An 18,285-nucleotide genomic window follows, 5' to 3' on the forward strand; every position below is an offset into this window, starting at 1 on the left:
ATTACAGGGAACGCAAAAAATACAGTCAAAGAGGTTCATCCCAAGCTCAGAAAAAATAGTTACGAATTTTGCAATCACCGATGAAGGAAGCTCAGGATAATAAGTTGCGAATTGTTCAATTACCGATGAAGGTGAGCTTCTTTTCATAGAGATTGATTGGATTGAGTTCTTTTAACCTGAACGGTTTCGGCATCAAAAAGGTTCCTAGGGCCGTCGAAAAGAACACAATTAGACTCGACCTTCTCATGAAGTTCCCCGCAATTTGCCTAATGTTTTTAAATGCAATTCCTTGACAGTTAGGCTTTAATTTTCCAAGACAAAATAAAAGGCCGGGTATTCAAGGATAGAGTTGTTTCTTTCCTTTAGTCAAAGCACATGTTTTTTATGATAAATAAAAAAACGTGAACCACTGTCATGTGGCCCATTTCCGGTTAAATATCACGTCAGCAATCAAACTCAAGCACAAAACATTTAATTCTGATAGTTTCCGGCTTGTAGTTAGTGTAGCGAAAGGGAAATAAAGATACCAAAGAAAGAAGTCCAGAGTTGTTGTACAGAGTGAATGTAATGTAACTATAATTATGTGGCATGTTCTGTCAATACTAGAGTATGACACGTCTGGGCAGAGCTCGAATGGAGAAATGAGAAATAAACAACGTTCGTCTGTTTTCCCCGATTTTCTGTTTTTGCTCATTTGTAATTCTAAAGTATGTCTTAAATTTAGGGCCTACTTTAAAAGTTGGAAATCGTAATTTCTGCCCAAAAAGTGATGTTGTTTTGATGATTTGATCTGTATATATATAAAGTTGTGGCAACCTAAAACTTGAATCAGGCAATGTCTCTATTTTCACCTTTGTGACCTGTCACTAACTTCAAATGGTCCTAAAATTGTACCAAGAAATATTTGTTTTCAAAACTTAAACAGAGTAGGCCTAAAAATGTATATATCAGAACAAACAAAATACGATAAGAAATATGGATGGTTGTTGTTCTGACATACATCGGAGAGATTCTAAAAAAATACTCATTTGTAGGCACAAGGCCCTCATTGTTTGTTTGGTCATTCTTAAACATTTACCAAAAAAACATAACTGAATAAAACAAACATGCTGGTGCGCAGCCGGCAGGGATTAACTACATCGGATTATACTCACAGTGCATTGGCAAGAATGGACTCTTTTGTCAATATTAAGTCCTGGATAGCTAAGTTTGCAGCAATTTGCATCCAATTTAGGTCACAACATTAACTGTATAACGGAAGCATCAATCAAAATAGGAAACGTGATTATGAAGACTTTTTACTATAAACATAAAATTATGACACACAGACAGTATTTTTGTGTGCAGGTTTTGAGCTCACATTTTGTTCTGACCCAATTGTTGGCTCGCAACCCAAGGTGATCGTTACGAGCGCCCTCAGCCCTCCAAAAGAAAGAAAAAGTCGAAAAGCGAGTACGCCTATAAGTATACCCACCGCCGCGCACAATGGCGCTGGAAAGTAAACCTCTGAATTTTCTTTTAGCTCTCGTTGGAGCATTTTTGTAAGGCGCGGCACGACCAGTGCGCAAAGAATGTACAATGTACACGTGTTCAGTCACGGATGGTGATTATATCCACAATTCCCATAGTGACGCCCACTATTTTTAAAAAGAGATCTGCACCCTCTGGTGCCGGAAGCGGTGATTATAGGCCAGGCAGGGGCGTAACTGGGGTTAAACATCTGGGGGGGGAACCTGGGGTGCACACATTTTTTCAGGGGGGGGCACTGAAAGTAAATGAACTGCGGCTTGGCCCCAAAAAATTACGGCGTGGAGTTCTTGCCCCGCTCAATCAAGGGTGTGGGGATCGGGGCCCGCTTAAGGGCCCCGATTTTTTTAATTTTTTTTTTTTGGGGGGGGGGGGGGTGATTCTAGATGCTCGGTGGTGCGATCTGAGGCAATTTCTGACCACTTTAACCAATTTGTTTTCAGGAAAATATGGTGGTGTACCCAGTGCCTGCCTGTATTGAGACGTCACTCACTAAAAAAAAAATTGGTTTGGGTTTTTTTTGGGAGGGGGGGGGCATAGCCCCCGTTGCCACCCCCCCCCCGAATCCGCCCTTGATGTATGGACGCAAATGCTATAGCTGTTAAACTTTTTGAAACACAAACCACTAGGAGTTAATCTACCGTTTTGAACAAATCTTTCCAATAAAAATTACACCAATTGGATCTTCTTCTTGTCGTGCTTTCCGGAAAAGTTTTTGTGGAGTCCGGTTTTTTTATTATTCCAGTTTGCACTCCAGCGTTATAATAATGTCGAATTCCCGATGAGCATAAGCGCTATCTCTAACTAGCGTTATATATTATTATTACTTTTGTATGACTGAAACGGTGGATTTTGTTCTCAATGTATAGGCCTATATTTTGGAGCAAGGCCAGTATAACTACCTCAAATAGCACACTCCCAAGAATGAATGCATAAATGAAACTGAACAGCTACTGAAATCAGCTTATAAACTTATGAAGAACATACTCACGGGGAAGAAATTTCTTGCGAAAACCACTCAGTAGTATGGCATTCACTGTTTCAATACTTACAACACATCAACTACTATACTAACTGCGAAATCGATGTGTTCTTGAAATTCACAGTGCATGCACTCAACATTATACAACCATGCGTAATCATTGCGTACGTAGTTTGCCCAACAGTTTTGGCATGACAAAAGTGAAAATGCATTTACGTACACGTACGTAATAATACAGGTTGATACATTATTGCCTTTAGATATGAACACCAGTCCAAGCGCTCATTTCGACAGCGCGGTGTGTAATTTTTTGTTCATTTCAAGATTTCAAATGGGGGGGGGGGGGGGGGGGGGGGGGGGGGGGGGGGGCGGGGGGGGGCCGCTGGGGGGGGGGCGGACATCCGCTGGGGGGGGGGGGCACACGTGCCTCCCCGTGCCCCTCCCCCTTATTACGCCACTGAGGCCAGGGCGAAAGTGCAGAAAACACGCGATCGCCCCCACCGTCCTATCCAAGGGCGCTCCTAACCGCTTACCCCTTTTACTAAATATTGTGTTGGAAAGCAGCGAACGTTATTTTCAAAAGCAAAAAAGAATGCAGCGCACGCGCAGAGGTGACCCAATCAATAGCTTTAAATGGGAACTAGCTGCCGGTCCCCATATCGGCTTTGAACAGCGCCCACATAGGAAGATGGTGTCTCCTTGCCCACCCTCCCCCAACTGTAATATCGAGGACCCCCCCCCCCCCCGATAGTCTTGACCCAAGACGTCAGTGATCAAGAGCGATAGTTGAAATGTTGTGTAGCGCCCTTGCATAATTAAATGTTTAGTTTCTCGCACTAACGTCTTGGTCATTTCGCAACAATGGGGGCGTGGCAATTTTATGTAACTTCGAACAAAATGGCAGTTCCCATTTGCCGCTGAAGTCGCGCCCTCGCGCTGGGGTATCACTGCGTTGCATAATTAGCGATGATGCTTGATCACTGCACGCATAGCGCGAATGTTTACAACCGTCGGGCGAGCCATTGAACCATTTCTCGATCGCTGATTGGTTCCCTAAGGAAGCCTAGGGAGAAAATAAAGGAAAAAGTTAAACCGCTGATACGAAATGGCCAAGACGTTAGAAGTGCGAGTACAGCAGGCGTGCTGGTCTTCGTTCGTACCCCCCCCCCCTCCGCCCTACAAACAGGACGCTGGGATACTCTGATGAGCTTCACAGAATCTTGTGAAGGAAGTGGCCTATGACCTATGTAAAAAGCATCTGGCTGCAGCTGTTCAAGACCGCAGTTAGATAATGTGCGCAATTGCTATCCGAAAACTTCCCAATTGCGCACATTCCATACCGGATGTGATTTCTGTTTCATTGCGTACCATGTGGACAAAATGTTGAGCGTTGCATAATACAATCCGACCGTTCGTGATTCGAAACGGAGCCTGAGCAAGTGACGGGAATTGTATATTAACAACACAGATCAGTTTTACAGAATTTCCTACATTATTACGCTTTTCAACGAGAAAAAAAAATCTCTGAAATGGAATAAAAGAGTAATGAATCAGTCTTAACGGCCGTCTCAAACTTGCTGAGTCATGACATTGATGACGCACAGGTCACTGGTCACGCAAAATCCAACCAATCAGAGCGTGAAATCATCAGAGTAACCCAGCGTCCTGTTTGCAGGGCGGGGGGGGGGGGGGTACGAGAGAAGTTCCTTCACTGTTGCGATCGCGCAAGGCATGATGGGAAACAACATGGCGCAGCAAGATCTCGTACCCGTGGGAACGAGGTTGATGTTACTTGATACGATAAATTTACGAATTATTAGTTGCGCGACTCATTGGACTTCGGTCACGCGTTAATGCACTTGTGCATCACTCAGTTAGTCAGGGTACCAGACCAAAAGTTTCGGCCTATTCTGAAATCTAGACTGCCCCCCCCCCCCCCCACCCAAGATATGGCAACCTCGTCCCCAGGGTGTCGAGCAGTACGCGCCCACCACTACCTGCTCTCTCACCCTGGTATTGGATCATTTGCATGTGCAAGATTTTTGCACACGTATGCAATGAGGAGCAGTCTTGTGCCTGGATATGCGTTACACATTAGCGTTTGTTTTTGTATGCGGTGTCTGGGGTAAAAACAGAGTCAATTCGTAGCAGCGCGAGCACGGCGTGCGTTACGAAAACACGATTTTTGAAATCAAACTGTTAATTACGATCTTATCGAGACAACATTCAGTATCATATTTCATATTAATATGAGCAAATTAGAAAGGAAATTAGTATTTTCGAGAAGGCGTGGACGAATGATCGCGAAAACACGTACTGCACGTTGTGAATAATAGCACCAAGTACACGATAAAAATCCATTACTAGCCCATTGCGGTATCCAATCAGGATACAGGAAGAAAGTTTCCTATCCAGGGTTTACTATTGGAAACGCGGTTGGAAATAAAGTAAGCACTGGGGACGAGGTTGAAGATATGGGGACCACTGATCTCTATATAAAGACTGGATAGCTAATACAGAGCCGCACAATGTACGAATTTGACGCCATATTGGTGAGACCGGCTGGTGATCTACAAAGGACAAGTTGCCGTTTTATAGGCAGCATGATTTCTTTTGTAACGTCGCGGTTCACTTGACTTATATTTTGACCACCATCACTGATCAAGGTTAACTACAATTTTTTCTAACGTCGTGGTTACTAAAATGCCGCAAATATAACTTTTTCGGCGTTCTGAAATAATAACCACTACGGAAATGTGTCCCTTTTAGAACATCATAATATGTGTACGTGACCAAAATGCGCGTCAACTGTTGATACAACGTGCGCGTAATTACGCGTAGAACGTTCGTATTATACGCGGCCATCTTCGTGAGACCGGGGGCGAATTGGTCAATGTGCGAAGTCTACTGTGTGAATGTTGTATGCATATCCGCTATCCAGTCTTTATATAGAGATCAGTGATGGGGACCGGTATCTTGCTCCCATTTAAAGCCTTTGATTGGATCGCCTCTGCGCGCGCTCACGATAATTGTTTATTTTTGAATCGCTGCTCAACTTTTGTGCATGGACGCGTACGCCGGTGATTGAACTCACGATTATAAAGTAATTCACGCTTGTCTTACCACAAAAAAGTACACAAAATCACCAGTGTCTCGATGATATGAAAGCAACTTTCAAGCATCCGTGGCCACCAGTCCTATCAGTGCCATTTTGCAACTGGTTGAGCGTTGTGATTTAGAATTCACGAGGCGAGGCGGGATCAGACCTACGCACGTCATGCATTTAATAGTTAACATTTTTTTATGTACATGTACAATTAATCGTCTGCTCTATAGGTACTACTGAATTACATACAACAAAAACTTCTAACAAAACAGTTTACTCGACATGACGAAGCTGGAGTTCCTGTTCAAAAAGGATGATAAGGTTGGAATACTGGCCAAATTTAAAACGACTCACTGTTTGTTTACCTATATTAATTAAAGTATTCAGAAACCGATAACTATTGTATGTTTCCCCGACCCCGAAAAGAATATTTTCCACGGACAGACTGATCGATTTGCCATACTTAGATGCAGCAATCTTTTCGATTTCGTTCCAAAGGGGTTTTACCATTTTACACGACCAAAAAAAGTGTTCAATGTAATCAATACTATCATGACAAAATGTGCAATTTTCTGAATCACTCTTCTACCTTTTGCAAAGCCAGACTTGCGTGGGGTAACAGTTATGAATGATTTTCCAATTGATTGAAAATGACTTACTGTCTGGACAGCAATAGTTGAGCCTCTTCCATATTACATCCCAAACAAAGTTATGAGTGGGGAATTTGTTTTTCCCAAATGTCTCTGCTATGGGGGTAGTGAATTTTGTGTCAGTAAATTTCTTCCTGATGCGCTTCATATTCATCTTAATTAGCTCATTTCGAACATCAATATTAATGTTACCAATCGTTTCTTTGGAAAGTTGTTTCCATTCCACGGGAAGGGAATTAATGACAATATTCCAGTAAGTAGTTACCCTTGTTGCCAATGATTTGCCTAATCTGATCAGCGGTCATGAAATTACCGTGGTTGTCATAAAGATGATAAACGTAAATGACACTAGCTGAGATCCAGTTTTTCAGAAAAATCGGTTTACCGTTGAATTTGACTGCATGGTTATTCCAAATTCTTTGCTTCGCAACTTCAGTAATGTCTGCAGCCTCTGCCCGTGGGTTGACTGCAGCCAAGACAAAATGATGTTCTTATAGAAGGGCGCAAGGTTATTAAGATCAGAACAGCAGAGCAAATCTTTGGCACTACAGGTACTGTGAAATACAGAGAGATCTGGACCAAGTTTATCAAATTCAAACAAAGCACAATTCTTCCACGGAAGGATATCATCATTGGCTAGTCTTTTTAACCATTTCAAATGCAAGGTGTTAATTACACTTTTCACATCAATCATATTCAAACCACCTTGGTCATATGCACCTACTATAGTGTTTCTCTTAACCTTCTCGCTTCCATCCCAAACAAATTTGAAAATACACGAATTAACCTGCTTTTGAATAGACTCAGGAACAATGAGTGATAAAGCTGGGTAGAGAATCTGCGAGAAAAGCAATGATTTCACTATGATGATTTTACCTTTCATAGTAAGTTTTCTCATGACCCACATTTTCAAAATGTTCCTCATTTTGGCTAGTCTCCCTGTCCAATTCTGCTCAATGTCTTGAGCTGGAGTGAAGCTAGAGAACACAATACCCAAGGTGGTGATTTCTGACTTCCAAATAACATCAATAGGGTGGTCCAGTCTTGTTCTATTTCTACCAATCCACATAGCCTCTGTCTTATTTTTGTTGAGTGACAGGCCCGACACAGATTCAAATTCTTCTAAAATACTAAATACAGGAATAAAAGAATTATCATTACCGAGAAAAAGTGTCATATCATCTGCGTACTGAGTGAGGGTGACTGTATTGATAGGATAATCCCTCTTTGGCAATGAAATACCTGTAATTAATGGACTCTGCTTGATCTTAGCCGCTAATATTTCCACACCAAGTTTAAAGAGTAAAGGCGAGAGTGGACAGCCTTGCCGTACTCCTCTGTGGAGATTGAAATAACCTGAGACCCATCCATTATGGATGATACAGCTCACGGAATCATTGTAAACAGTACTGTCATGGGCGTCGCGAGGGGGGGGGCAAGGGGGGCACTTGCCCCCCCCCCCCTGGAAAAGCAAAAAAAAAAAAAAAGGGAAGAAAAAGAAAAGAAAAAAAAGAAAAGAAAAAGAGGAGCGAAGACAAAGTGGTGTAAATTTAATGAGTTGGGGGGGGGGGGGCAAAATGTCCCTGCCCCCTTCTAAAACTGATAAATCGAGAATGTGTTGAGAAATACAAGCATTTTTTGGCAAAATTTTTTTTGCCCCCCTCTACAAAAAATCCTGGCGACGCCCATGAGTACTGTACTAGTCCACTTTCTCGAGGAAGGGCCAAAATTCATGTACTCCAGGACTCTCATAATGTACTTCCTATCAATACAGTCGAAAGCCTTTTTAAAATCCAATGAAAGTATGACACCTGGAATGTTACACTTTTCACACTGGCGAGTAACGTCTTCCATGAGTCTGATGTTTTCGCCAATGAATCGACCTTTCATGAATCCCGTTTGGTCTGGGCTAATAAGTGAAGGTGGAACATGGCGAATTCTTGATGCAAGGACTCTTGTGGCTATCTTATAATCAATATTCAGAAGCGAAATCGGTCTCCAATTGTTTAGTGAACGTACATCCTCTTTCCCTTTGTACAACAATGAGATTAATCCCCTCTTCCGCGACACTGACAGTTCTCCATTGTCATAGGCTTCATTTAAACTGTCAACAACAATTGCCCCAATCACGTTCCAGAAGGTGACATAGAATTCCTTTGTAAGGCCATCCAGCCCAGGGCTCTTGTCATTGGCCATTTCCCCCAAGGCATTAGTACACTCATCAAGCATGATTTTGCCCTCGCAAGAAAGTTTTTCATCCTCAGAGAGGTGTTCTATGTCACAATCATTCACGAATTCAGCAAATTTTATGTCAACATCTTTGACAATTGGTGAATACAGACGTTCATAGAATTTGACCTGTTCTTCTAAAATATCATCCTGATCTTGGAATTGCGCACCTTTGTCATTCACCAGAGTGCAAAAACTTCTGCGTTTGGCATTACACTTTTCCAAGTTCACAAAATATTTTGTATTTTTTTCTCCTTCCTCAAACCATCTCGTCTTAGATCTTATTCTAGCCCCTTTTGACTCATATTCAGATGCAACATTTTACTCCAGATTGAGCTTGTCAAATGTACTGAGATTCTGAGGCGAGGGATTATCTAACAGGTTTTTACGGCTCTGAAAAAGTTTCTGCTCCAGCAATTTTAACCTATTCTTGCGCAGCTTTTGATTCTCTCTGCAAACTGGATTGTGAAACTGCGAATCTTGTTTTTACAGAAATCCAAGAACATCCTCTTCGACAGTTCATGCTTCAAGCTCGAACTAGAGATGTCATCCAAGAGTTGTTGGATACACGTGATATATCGAGTGTCCTCTAAAACGCTGTTATTCATTTTCCAGTAACCAGGGCCTCTGTCTATTTCATTGACATTAATATCAATTAATACAGCACTGTGATCTGAGCGAGGTAATGGAATAATATCACAACGATCGATTGAAGGGATCAGGATGTGATCAGTGAACCAATAGTCAAGTCGGCACATAATCAATGGATTCTTTTGCCTCCACGTATATTGTTTCTTGTCGTGATTTTTGGTTCGCCAAACATCACTAATATCAAGACTTTCCATTACCTCACCCAGAAATTTGGCACTTGGGCACTGCTTGTGATTACCTCCATACTGGTCAATTTTGGGCTCGAGGGTGACATTGAAGTCACCACCAACAATTGTATACCCTGGATAGTTACAATAAAGCATTAGTTAACATGCATTACCCAGAATTCCGCGCTAGTTACCGGACGCCATTTGTGAAGTCCAATGGACAATGGGGTCAGGAAACCAGACTACAGTATCATGAAATCGTAAAGACGACGCGACGTACGGCACGATTCTGCACCCGTTGAGCAGCAGAACAAAAATATCACATAATTTCCACAAGTTACGGACAGACTAAACCCATCTCTCTAAACTCATCCTCCTGGAGGCCAGGCCGGTACCTCCAGTGGACGGCCCATCATTGGCAAGGGCGGATCCAGGGGGGGGGGGCCAAAGGGGGCCATGGCCCCCCCCCCCAAAAAAAAACGAAACCAATTTTGTTTTGTTTATGTGACATCGCAATAAAGGCAGGCAATGAGTACACCACCATCTTTTCCTCAAAAAACATTGGTGAAGGTGGTCAGAAATTGCCTCAGATCGCACCACAGAGCATCTAGAATCCAAAAAATTTTCGGGGCCCTTAAGCGGGCCCCGAACCCCACGCCGTAATTTTTGGACCCACTTTTTTGGGGGGCCAAAATTTTTTTTGGCTCCCCCCCAAAAAAAATTGTGTTCTGGATCCGCCCTTGATCATTGGCCGTCTTTGCACGGTGGCATCGTTTTTGACGGCATCGTTTTGACGGCGCGCGGTTCGTACAGCCCCGTACACTCAGAAACTAAAAAATAAAACCCACTAAGGAACGCAAAAACTATTCGTAATAACTCGTAAATCCTGTAATAATATTTTTTAATATCTCATTCAAATGCTGTTATAGGTGACATACTTGGGGAAACGGGAGAACATTAAAATAAAAATCCCATCTTAAGTTGGCCCTTTGTGCCGATGATTGCATGAAAATAGTTTCAAAGACTGTTGAATGATGATGGTTAAATTCTGACGTATTCTACATGTAGGCCTATTGGGATCGGTTAAACTTCGAAATTTGGTGAGGGATTGAAAGATCTTACACAATCTGACATTAGGTTATATTTAATGGTATAAATATACAACATTCCACACTTTCACAAACGCAACTGCATTATTATGAAATAGCCTTCTATAATAGTATTAAGCATTTTACTGTTAAATATAGTTGCTTCTAGTGTATGCAGTCATTTTCAAGAACAGAGAAAAACTGTATCAATACTAACGACGGTTTGGACCTAACAGTCACTTGAGAACCCCCCCCCCCCACTGTATCCTTTATTACAGCCATGAACTCAAGCGTACGCTCGGTTACAAAAACTGACTCAACAACGTCACGAGTGGGAGAGGTATAAAGGCTAATATGGCGCAATTTCTATGGTTCGTTCTCTAAATGATTAAAATCGGGTCATACGTTTTCCTCCAAACGTTTATGCCCGAAATTTCTTGATCTAAAAACCACGCCTGAATACTGAAGTAATTGGTGGAGGTTAATGTCGGCTTATTCCCAGGTCTTCGTGTGATACGTTAAGGAGAATATACACGAGAAAGTGTGGATTCGTAATTTAAGAATTTACGAGGCGCGAAGCGCCGAGTGAATTCGTAAATTAAGAATCCACACTTGCGAGTGTATTATTCGAAAAACCATTGCGCCAATAGAAGTAATTGGAAAGAATGTTGCAACCTGACGCCACTTTTTTCTTCATATATCATCTTAATGAAGGTCATTCGTTGCAAAAGTGACGATAAGACATGAATCTGGGACTGAGAAATGTTTCCAATTTTGTTAGGAAATACTTGAAATGACTCGCCATAGACTTTGTACACAAGCGCGGAGGTGGCGGCAGGTTGCAACATTTTTTCCTGGCGTGTTTAGCATGTGTATCGCCACACCCGTGCATCCAAGTCATTTTGTGTGTATAGGCTCCTTACATCAAAATGGATAGTTCAGACGACGATTTCTTTAGGATTAAAAGTAGATTTTGCAGTGACGGCTGAGAATCTGACAGTGAAGATGCACTGTTAATTTTCGGAAAGCAAATTTTCACGCAGACGGTCCTATTCAGGCTCATTATGGAGAACAATTCGTCAACGTTTTCACGAAGAGCCACATTATGTGGATTTTGAAGAACAAGCGTTTTTGAGCTAATCGCAAAAGAAGTTGTTCATATTTTAAACCAGCCAAAAATACCACTTTGCACCAACTTTGTGCAGCAAGGAAACCATCACACGATTCTACGAGAGCTGAATTTTTACATGAACCCGGTAATAAGACTTAATATAGCAGTTTATTGGTGTTAGCAAAGATAATTACGTGGCTCTTCGTGAAAACGCAAATACAGGTTTCCGACATCTTGGCCCTTTCTGTTCAACGTGTATTTCCATAGCCGGCCGCGCGTGAGCACGCGCACGCAGCTGAAAATGTAACAAAGATATGTGGCTCTTCGTGAAAACGGGAATCTCTACTTTTACGTTTTTCCGTGCAATGGGTTTTGTACGCGTTCAAAGGGCCAAAATGTATGTGGCTCTTCGTGAAAACGCAAAATGCATTTATCGAGATTTCTGCCACTTGCAACATTAATGTAACTTGGAAATTAATGATGTTTTGCTTACAGAAACATGTCCAAATGGTAAAGTACCTTTGTTTTAAAGCCCGAGTCCATTATTTGCAGCTATCCAAAAAAGTAACTGGCGTAATTATTGTTGAAAAACATATTGGTTGAAAGATAGTAAGGAGACTAAACTCCCTGTGAAATTATCCTTTCTGGCAAGCTCTCATTTTGAAGAAATCAACGAAAGAAGGCAATTCCAACGGTGCGTCTTAAGAAGCACCGTAGGAAAATTTAAATTAGTAGTTCGTTTTGTTATTCGGCGCAGCGCGCACAAGCATTGGAACGACGCACAGGCGCGCGCGGTTGCTATAACTCGTCGGATCAGTGCGCGACATCGCGTAAAGCTGCAATTCAAAACAATTCGAAACATGATTTAGCAACTTTTGATTTGAAATTGAGATCCTAGAATGCTGTTTTTCTCGGAATATAAAGCTGATGCTGAGCTGAAACTTCATCAAGTAAGTTGTTCAGTATCCTTCATTAGATTTTAAACACTTTTGTTGCTTCAAACGAACAAAATGCACTAATTACAAATGATGGACTATAGCTTTAAAGCAAAATATTGAAAAAAATTAAAATCGGAGAAAAGGTAATTTTTGACAATATGTGGCTCTTCGTGAAAACGGTGACGAATTGTCCGACGTGTTCAAAGTGTGGGTTCGTAATTCCGAATCCACACTTTACTAAAGATTCGTCGTTCCAAATCCACACTTTGTGACCAGTGTAAGAGATTCGTAGATCCGAAACCACATTTTTAACAACAGTGTGACGTCATAGCAATTGTTTAAAGAGATCTAACGCCCTGCTATAGACGCGTAATTTTTGCTGCAGTGATTCTTCAACCGGGCTGCATGCTTCCTTCTGTTGATTGGAGCATGGATCCTACAAATAAAGAACGACTGTTCTTGACTCTAGTACAAATGCACTGAGCGGACTTGCCTTAATTGGTTGGACGCATGATAACGGGCATTAACATACCCGTTGGCATTTTAATCGCAAATGTTCCAGGTGTGCCATTTTGTCGGGGTGGGTTTTTTTTTGCATGACATCTTAAACGGAAATATTCATAAAACTGTAAGCAAAACCGCTCCTTATGTAAGATATAGACCCTACTTGTTCCGAAATATTGTTAAAAAAATTAAATACTTCAGGATCTAACAGATGGTATTGTGCAGTTTTCGGTGTAATGTGCAGTTTTTGTCGTCATAGATGAAGATGAAATAAACGACAAATGTGACACCTTTTACCGAGGAGAACACCGTTTACCCAAATCTGGTTTTTAATTAGGCTTTCATTAAACAGTTTTGAAGAGATGTGGTCCCGAACCGATGAAACAAATGCGCGTTAACATGGTTATGGGCGTTAACATGGTTATGTAGTTACTTATCACTTATCATAATTCAATAATAAAGGCAAAAAACGTAGGATCATGAATACATGTTTTCAAAAACATAATTAGCTCGGGCCTGACAGACTTCGACACCAGATCGGGCACAGAGCCCTGCAAATCTGAAAGCCGCCAAAGGGTCTTTGTTGACAATTATTCGGGTTACACCTCAATGTTCCGACACCCCTTTGTTCCGACACACGGTTCCGACACCCCTATGTTCTGACTGCACATATTCCTAATCCTCACCCTAAGGCCCTCCCCCCCCCCCCCCCCAAAAAAAAAAAAAAATATTCGGTCTCTGGTCAGACCAAAGTTCCGGAATTGACGCGGCGACGCGGCTTTTTTTTTTTTTTTTCTCTTCAAGCTTGGATTGTACAGACAAGGTGGGGTACTATTTTGCTTTTTTGGTGTCCTCGTGTACATTGGTGTCCTCCATAATTTGCCTTGGGGCTTTCGATCATTTGCCTTGATGCAATTTCCCATTCCTTGGTGCTCTTTGGTAAAACAAATTGAGGAGGGGCGGAAATAGAGGGCGCTGTTGGAGCTACCGCGGAATATTTTGGAAAAAAAAAAGATCGACGCGCATGATTAAAATCGACGCGCGCGCTGACCAGAGACCGACTTATTTTTTTTTTTTGGGCCTAACCCTAACCTGACCCTAACCGAGAGTAACACAATCTTGTGCGGGTTGTCGGAACATACGGGCGTCGGAACATACGGGTGTCGGAACATGGAGCAGTCACGATATTCCCACCTGTACTGGCCGTTATCACGCGTCTAACCAGGAGTTTGGCCGAGTCGTTACATCCTTGTGTGTAGGATCCGTGATTGGGGTCGGGCGGGGCGCAGCCGTGATGCCATTTTTTTTTTTACACAGCAGTCTATAGGTATAGGCATATACGTATACATGTACATGTGTACCGTCTACACTTTCTTATGGGAGCATGGCTTATCGCCGCTCTTGAGTGGAGACTAATTCATCTCGCACTCCTCGAGCGAGGTACGGTAGGCCACACCGTGGTTAAGTCTGCAGGACTCCTCATTACGCTGGGCGGTTCTCGGACTTCAATTCCCTTTAAAAAATCCACCAAAAATTGCCCAGGCTAATTTTACCCAAGAAAGGGTGAAAACTGCAACTAACATTGGGTTGTTCTATAACCAATTATTGTTTGGGTTAGAATTTCTGTTCAATGCAACCAAAAGTTGTTAGTCATACAAGACCAAAAATTCGCGTTTGTTGTTACAAACGCAGAGTGGTCGGGTAGACAACTATTTTATGAAACACTGTCCAGTTAAGTTATGAATATTTCTATCTAAGAAAAAAATGAGTATCAGGAAATTAAATCCTTTCCAGGATAATCAATTAAATTTAAGTAAACATTCAATGTACACATACAAGTTATTTCTGGCTTGATAACGTCATTAGTCAAAAACGGGAAGTGAATACTGATTTATTTCGCAGTGGATGTTCATTGTGAAGTTAAATAACGTATGAAAATTTGGGAAATATAAATGTACATGTATGTATTTGTAACACCGAACTTCCGGTTTGATGACGTCACAGTTTTTGGGAGTAAATATAGATTTATCAGAACAAAAACAGAGAGTGGTTGTGCCCGACCACTCAATTATTTTTCAGTGGCAGAGCCATGAATCAGACAAAAAAGTCTACTTCAATTATAAAGTGCTTTGTCCTCTAGCCTTTATTCAAGGCTCCCCCCAAAAAAGCCTAGCGGGCGAAATTGGCTGCGTCCTAGAAGGCTCTTACACGATGAGAAATTCAGATGATGGAAATTACAGTCAACTTTCGTTGGCCTGTTCAGAAATGATGGGCATAAGAAGCACGTGATGTGAATGACATTGAGGCTTGTGCATCGTTCTAACTGCGATGGAAGTGCTTCTTTTTAAAATAGACAAAGCTACAAATTTGTAAATAGACTGGGGGATTAGCTCAAATGGTAGAGCGCTCGCTTAGCATGCGAGAGATACCGGGATCGATACCCGGATCCTCCAGTACATTTTCATTTTATCTGTTTTTCCCGTTCGGTTTTGCAACAGAATGTACAATTCCATTTCATGATGTTTCAAGGAGTCGGGTACGAATACGGTTTCTAACTCACATTATAAAGTACATGTATTTGATTTCGTTTTTAACGGTTTCTTGGTTTTCAATTTCGCGTACCTTATACTGGCAAATTTAATAAAAGAATTAATTTTCAAGGAAAAAGTGACGGGCCGAACTACATGTACTTTGCTAAGCTCTTCCCTTAACGTCAATCATAACGGTGAGACCAAAAAAAATTCAATTTCCTGAAAGGCATTTATTTTTTATTACCTTTTTATTTAGGTGACATTTCTACAAAATGATCACACAATTAAAAAACTGGTCACTTTGATGAGCATAAACATGTAATCAGTCTTGCACAGAGTAATCCACTGCCGCCCCCACCCTCCACGTAGATCCGCCGCTGCTAAGTACTTGTACATGACTACAATACATGTACCTTTTAAATTTGCTGTTGAAAATAATTTGTTGTAAAATTATGGTCATGCAGCGAGCAGTGGCTATCTCTTGTCACGATTTCGGAAATTATTACATGTACACTGTACATTAGCACAAAAGACATGGGGCTATTATGTAAAGCAGATGAAATACATGTATGGCAAAAAAGATAGACTTTCCCTCGTTTCCAAATTTAAAGAAAAAATAATAATAAGTAGACCGCTCTCTTAACATGCTGAAGGAACTGGGATCGATAACTTCCTGTTGTCCTACTCTAATCTGCATGCTTTCATGCAAGTGGTACACATTTTTATGCACTTCTATTTTGTTCAAGGTTGAATACCTCTTGGATGTAGGAATAAAATTCCTACCTCCATGGATAGCTTTTATACAATCAAACACCATAACAGTAAACGCAGCCCATATGAACCATATCTCTTTTTGGAATGTGTGTTGGCTCTGAAAAGAGCCGTTTGATTTAGAGTTTTTCCTTGCAATGGTCATACGGAAACTCTGGTTTCTGCTGACGGCAGAAGTCTGCTGCTGATGAACATGCCGAGATTGCTTGGTCTTGACTTGGACGGAGCTGGCTGCAAGCTGCCCAGGTTGGTTGGACAGTACTTGATGGTATGAGCTTCATCTCCGCTGGTTCCACACAGTGGACAGATGTAAGCCCGTAGCCTAGGACAGACAACCTTGTCCAGGCTGTTCTTGAGGATGTGTGAGGTGTAGACCGCTTCGCTCTCGCCGTTGTTCTTGCAGAAGACACACCAGGTTGGCTTGGGAACCATCCACCGATTGCCACGTCGAGATGGTTGACAGGTCTCATCACGGGACAGCTCATCGATTGTGAAGGGACGAAAACCCATGGTGGACCCACTGTCGATGCTGCTGGTCTCTTGGCCCGGCTCTGGCGTCTGGAGTCCGAGGAACTGATCTTCAGATGACTCCGAGACAGAGGTAGGCCTTGGAGAAGCTATGCTGGTCTTGGTGATGAGACGGGCTAGGCCAAGGTAGTCATGGAAGCGGTCAAAGTCTCTTGGCTCTGTGACAGGCATCTCGAGGTCTGGCTTGTTATCTTGCATGACGAGAGAACTGAAAAAGCTGGTGGACATCTTGAGGTATACTCGGGAACGAAACTGATGTTACTGGTTGATGGATGAAATCCAAAGTGATGACCACCAGACGAACTGGCCAGATTTTATCCTGAAAATCTTGAATGAGGTCGGTACTTAGACAATAAGAAGAAACCGTTGGCGGCAATATAACAGGTAAAAGCGGCATCTGTGATACCCTTGATGTTGGCCGCACCACTTGACGGCGGTACGATCACACGCGAGTAGTCAACAATAGAGGGCAAACGACTCGCCCTAAAAAAAATTTCAATTTGCGGTTTAGCTAGAAGAGGGCGTTCTAGCTACGTTGGCCGCGGAACATCAAAAGGCACCAAGCCAACTAATTTCTTCACAATGAAATGTGGTTCCTTTATCTATCAGTGAAGTTATCATACTGATTTGTACAGACACCACGCTGGCTTATGTATGCTTGAACCAATTTCAAAGGAAGGGTTCACTGAATATTACACGTACCACAAAAAAGCTCTTCACAAATCCCCCAAAATGCTACGGGGTTGATAACCTGACCACTCCCGACACGTTACACACGCGTTCCGTTTTCCTTGATCCATTGATTTGAACTTCTGAGAAGTCAACTCGTAAAAGGGGCATTCAAGAGAATAGGCGGGATTTCTATGGTGTGTTTCACTATTCTGCTTCGACGTTCAGACAAACCAAATTCCACTATAAGGATAAAAACAGTTAACATTTAAACATGTTGCGCCAAAAAAAAATGTACACGTATTACGTTCTGGTATACAATGTTCCTTGTTTATTTCATTAACAGCGGGAATTTGAAGATTTGTACATTTACAATTTAAATTACATGATCATAGTACGACTGGAATTTTTGTCAAGTATCAAGATTAGAGAATATTAGTAATCAAATGAACCATACCTCCATGAATGAATAACACAGTCTTTCCAAGGATAAATCAATAAATTTGTATTATAATCCTTTAAATTCAGGTTTACTAATTATAATGAAAATAACAATAAAATAAGTGTATTTCACATAATAAAGATCAACCAAAATCATAAAAAAGTAGGCTAAGGCCAAAACAAAATCCCGGTTCCTGGTATGGAGCTTGCCCCAAAAGTGGTGCGGCGACGCAGGTTGATTTTCCCCCCTACTTTTTTTTTCTTCAAATGTCGGCTGATGTTGCAGATCACGTTTTGATCCCTTTAAAACTCTCAAAAATATCCTTCAGAGTGGAGCTTGAGGTGACCTCAGCAAGGCCATAAGGCTTGAGAATTCTGCACCCACTTACGAT

At 41.8% G+C, this 18,285-nt stretch overlaps 1 protein-coding gene and 1 non-coding gene across 2 annotated transcripts; one reads left to right on the top strand and one right to left on the bottom strand.

Moving 5' to 3' along the window:
• Positions 1–15,333: 15,333 nt before the first annotated feature.
• Positions 15,334–15,406, top strand: Trnaa-agc. Its single transcript has one exon. It is a non-coding gene; the product is annotated as a tRNA-Ala (tRNA).
• Positions 15,407–15,715: 309 nt separating this feature from the next.
• On the bottom strand, positions 15,716–18,185 carry LOC119721081 (nanos homolog 3-like). The gene has a single exon (XM_038190971.1). The coding sequence runs from the start codon at positions 17,009–17,011 to the stop codon at positions 16,397–16,399; it is 615 nt and encodes a 204-aa protein (XP_038046899.1). The 5' UTR covers positions 17,012–18,185; the 3' UTR covers positions 15,716–16,396.
• Positions 18,186–18,285: the final 100 nt, after the last annotated feature.

The sequence above is a fragment of the Patiria miniata genome, unplaced genomic scaffold (assembly GCF_015706575.1).
Source record: "Patiria miniata isolate m_02_andy unplaced genomic scaffold, ASM1570657v1 HiC_scaffold_9, whole genome shotgun sequence".
Taxonomy (NCBI): Eukaryota; Metazoa; Echinodermata; class Asteroidea; order Valvatida; family Asterinidae; genus Patiria; species Patiria miniata.